This window comes from Acanthisitta chloris, unplaced genomic scaffold (assembly GCF_000695815.1).
Source record: "Acanthisitta chloris isolate BGI_N310 unplaced genomic scaffold, ASM69581v1 scaffold3004, whole genome shotgun sequence".
Lineage (NCBI taxonomy): Eukaryota > Metazoa > Chordata > Aves > Passeriformes > Acanthisittidae > Acanthisitta > Acanthisitta chloris.
Genome location: NW_008668565.1, coordinates 30,506 through 34,200, shown reverse-complemented (window position 1 = coordinate 34,200; position 3,695 = coordinate 30,506). Strand labels below are relative to the sequence as shown.

Sequence of the window (3,695 nt, the reverse complement as noted above, 5' to 3'; positions counted from 1 at the left end):
CCTGCTGATGTAAAGAGATTTCTTCCAGTGAAAATATTTCACAGTCATTATGTTCTGCACGCCTTCTAACAAGATCTTCAGTGACTGAAAGAAACATTAGATGTTTTATTTCCCTTTGGACATTTTTTGCCATTTGATTTATCAACAACTTATAAAACCATTATAAAATTTTATTCCACCAAACAGATACTTGGTAGGAACACCAAAAAAAAATATAATCTACAGGAAAAGATATCGAGCACCAAGTAACCCACTTTGCCACAGAACCATCACTTGTGAAACTCACATCACCTGTAACATTTGGAAAAATCAAAATGGAAACTGCTGAGTCTTCCATAAGAGCATGATACAACCCCTGCAGAAATTAATCCAGCAGCCACTATTTTCAGCATAGCTTGGGCTGCAGATTGATTCATGCAGACAAGCAATGGAGTGTTCTATGCTTTTATTTCCTGATGCCAGATGTTCACATCACAGATAGTGGCAGTGGGGGGGAAGTAAACTAACTACAGTGTGTCATCATATTCTTCTGCCAGCACAGGGAGCACAGAAATAAGCAGGAAAAATGCTGAAAGTGGACAGATGCATTTTTATGGCAAAGCCATAACTAATTCATTCTTATGTTTATGTTAGAATGAAATTTGTACCTGGGTAATTTTAGGCACTACCAGCTCACTAGCAGCCAGCAAAGGAGTTTCAGTGGCTGAAAAACACCAGAGACCTGAGTTCAGAGTTATGATGTAGTAATAATGCCAGGAAATCGTCCAAAAAGTGAAAAGGCTCTGTCTAATGGAGGTAAAGAAATTCTGTGAGAAACAATGCTCACTCTTGAGCTACATCTTAGTACTTTGTTTCCAGCCCACTGTACCAAAAAGAGCTAACATTTATTTGTCTCTCCTTGACAAGCACTGGAGTGAAGCAGTGATGAAAAAACTAGTGGGTTATTAAATTAGCATAGATATTTTCATGATTTTTAATGACAAAAAACCCCAAAACAATTCCCCAAAATCCAAACACAAAAAAATAACCCAGCTAAAAAAAATCCCCTAAAAATCCCATTAAGCCTTTCAAAAAGTCTCTGAGTAAAAATTATAGGGAGATGTGTGAAAACAAACTGTTCCAGCCCTGCATTAATTAAAAGCATTTGTTCACTTCTTTGTCTCAGGGAGGTTTTGTGAAACCATTTTTGTTAGTGGTCCTGGAGTGGACACATTCACACAGACTGGTCTGCTACAAGCTGAGTCACATTTGCACCAGTACAGCCCAAACTTGCATGTGTCCGTGCAGCTCCTCTATCCAGTCTTTGGGAAAGAGGTGCAATTGGTTTTTGCACATGTTATCCTATTTATAGATGATCAGGGTTAAATCTCCCTTCTGCTCAGCACAGCAGACATGTAAATCTGACGTGATTTACAGAATTACATAATGGTGATACTGATACTGATGCAAGGGAGGGTCCTGTCTGCACACAAAACATACTGGGAAGGTAAGTGTCTTTGCCTTTTTTAACCATGTTGGTCAGGTTTGCTGCATCTGAACAACCATCCTCTCTTCAACAGCTAAGTGAATAAAGTAAGACAGAAAAGAGAAAAAAAAAAGCCAGTAATTGTGACTAAATACTTTCGTTTTCACAGAAAATAAAAGAACAGTGGCATTTCCAATAAGTTACTTGGCAAATCTTCTGGAAATGAAAAGGGGAAAAAAAGTCCTGCTTACTCTTGTGTTTGGTGGCAGATCTTTCAGCGCTGCTGTTTCCAGTGCAAACAGGTAATTTTGAAAACAATATTCCACAATCTGCATACACACACAGTGGTGGCAATATTGTGCTCAATACCCTTTATACAAAAAGAAGTCATACAAACTATTCCTGACAGTTTAATTACAGCCAGATTTCTCTTTGCTGAGGAAAATCAAAATTATTGTTACAGCGATTATGCAAAACTGTCCACTTTCATTACCAGATGGTTTGCAAAGTAGAGACAATCAGTCACAATTGAAGCTACAGTGGAGCTTTAGAGACCCATTTTGAGGTCCTGCCCGAGGGAACTGAGTAGGTATTTGACACTTTGTCATTAGTTTGTTTTGTCATTAGTTCATTTATGAGGGATGAGGCAAACAAGCTTGCAAGAGAAAACACATTGTAAAAAAAAATCTAAATAACAGCATTTCCTGGACACTGACAAAACACACTGAGCTCACTGAGAAGTTTATTGACCAGGTTGTCTGATGTTGTGCACAGTAACAGGAGCCTGGACCAGTGACCTGAGGGATCACAGTTACTCCCAGGTTCTCATGAAAACAGGAGGAAATAAGGAATGGCATCAGTCAACTGGAGATAACAGATGTTGAAGATCTAACAGCTGGGCTCCCAAAAATTCAAAGAAGGAAGCAGATACAAAGGATAACATTAGAGAAATGGAAAGAATAAGCAGGTGGACAGCTGCAGGTGTCCCAGGAAACAGTGAGGGAAGCTGCATTTCAGGAAAGTGAAATATGCAACCACTATTTTAAGACTCAAACTCATGCCGTGCTGCTTGGGAGATGAAGCCTTTCACCTCCAGGCAGTGCCTGCTCAAAGCAGGCATCTGCCAGCTCCATGCAGGGAGAAGGAGTTCCTTTCCAAAGCACTTCTAGCCCAGCACAGGACTGGCAGTCCAGTGATGATATACAATCAAAATAGATTACAGGGAAAATCACAGAGGAAGGGAACTCCTCAGCAGTTTTTTTTTCAGAAGCCATAGGTGTGAACACTGTCATTTAAGTCACACTCCTGTACTTGTAAAATATGAACAATTTCTAAGTAATAACAGTATTTTATAACTTGATGTGGTTTTTGTCACATTTCTGATAAAGTGTCTGCACCTAAAAAAACTGGTGTTGAAAACTTCTAGCGCAGGGAAAGGACACAGAGCACTGACAGCTCTAGCCTCAGTTATGATCCTGTCCAGCATCTCCTGTGCAGGGTCTGCCCCACACCCCGAGGGTCCCCACACACTGCTGAGCCCCTCGGGGGCTGTTTTGTGCTCCACCTGGTAAAGTGAAGCAGATTGTGACTACCAGGGAGGAGGAAAGTCTGACAATCAAGCCAAGGGGTGGAGAGCAACGAAGGCAGGAGGGAACTGCCAGGGGACTATGGAGGGACAAGTGTGAGAAGAAGGAACACAAAACATAGAATGGTTTAGGTTGGAAAAAAGACATTCAAGTCCAACCCAGCACTGCCAAACCCACCACTAAAACATGTCCCTAAGGGTCACATCTATACATCTTTTAAACACCTCCAGGGATGGTGACTCCACTGTGCTGGGTGATCCAGAGCAGGGAGGAAATTTTCCTTAACATCTAATATACAACCTCCCCTGGCAGAGCTTGAGTCTGTGCCCTCTTGTCCTGCTGCTGGTTGTCTGGGAGAAGAGACCAACCCCCACCTGACTCCAACCTCCTGTCAGGGAGTTGTAGAGGGTGATAAGGTCTCCCCTGAGCCTCCTCTTCTCCAGGCTGAACACCCCCAGCTCCCTCAGCCTCTCCTCATGCTCCAGACCCTTCCCCTAGCTCCACTGCCTCTCTCTGGACCCGCTCCAGCACCTCAGCGCCCTGCGGTGAGGGAAGGGGATGGGCAGAGTCTGCCCCGACACTCACTGCGCACCATGGCCGCGCTCAGCTCCCGGCGCCACACGCGGCGCCGCCAACCGCCCCGG

General features: G+C 43.2%; 1 protein-coding gene across 1 annotated transcript in view; it reads right to left on the bottom strand.

Annotated features, from left to right (window-relative positions):
• Positions 1–3,646, bottom strand: part of LRRC6 (leucine rich repeat containing 6) — a 34,822-nt gene extending 31,176 nt beyond the window's left edge. Inside the window, exons 1-2 of the mRNA XM_009072932.1 lie at positions 3,637–3,646; positions 1–84 (exon numbers count right to left, since the gene is read on the bottom strand). The exon at positions 1–84 is cut by the window's left edge and continues 54 nt beyond it. Coding sequence (XP_009071180.1) covers positions 1–84; positions 3,637–3,646 — 94 coding nt within the window. The remainder of the gene's footprint in view (positions 85–3,636) is intronic.
• Positions 3,647–3,695: the final 49 nt, after the last annotated feature.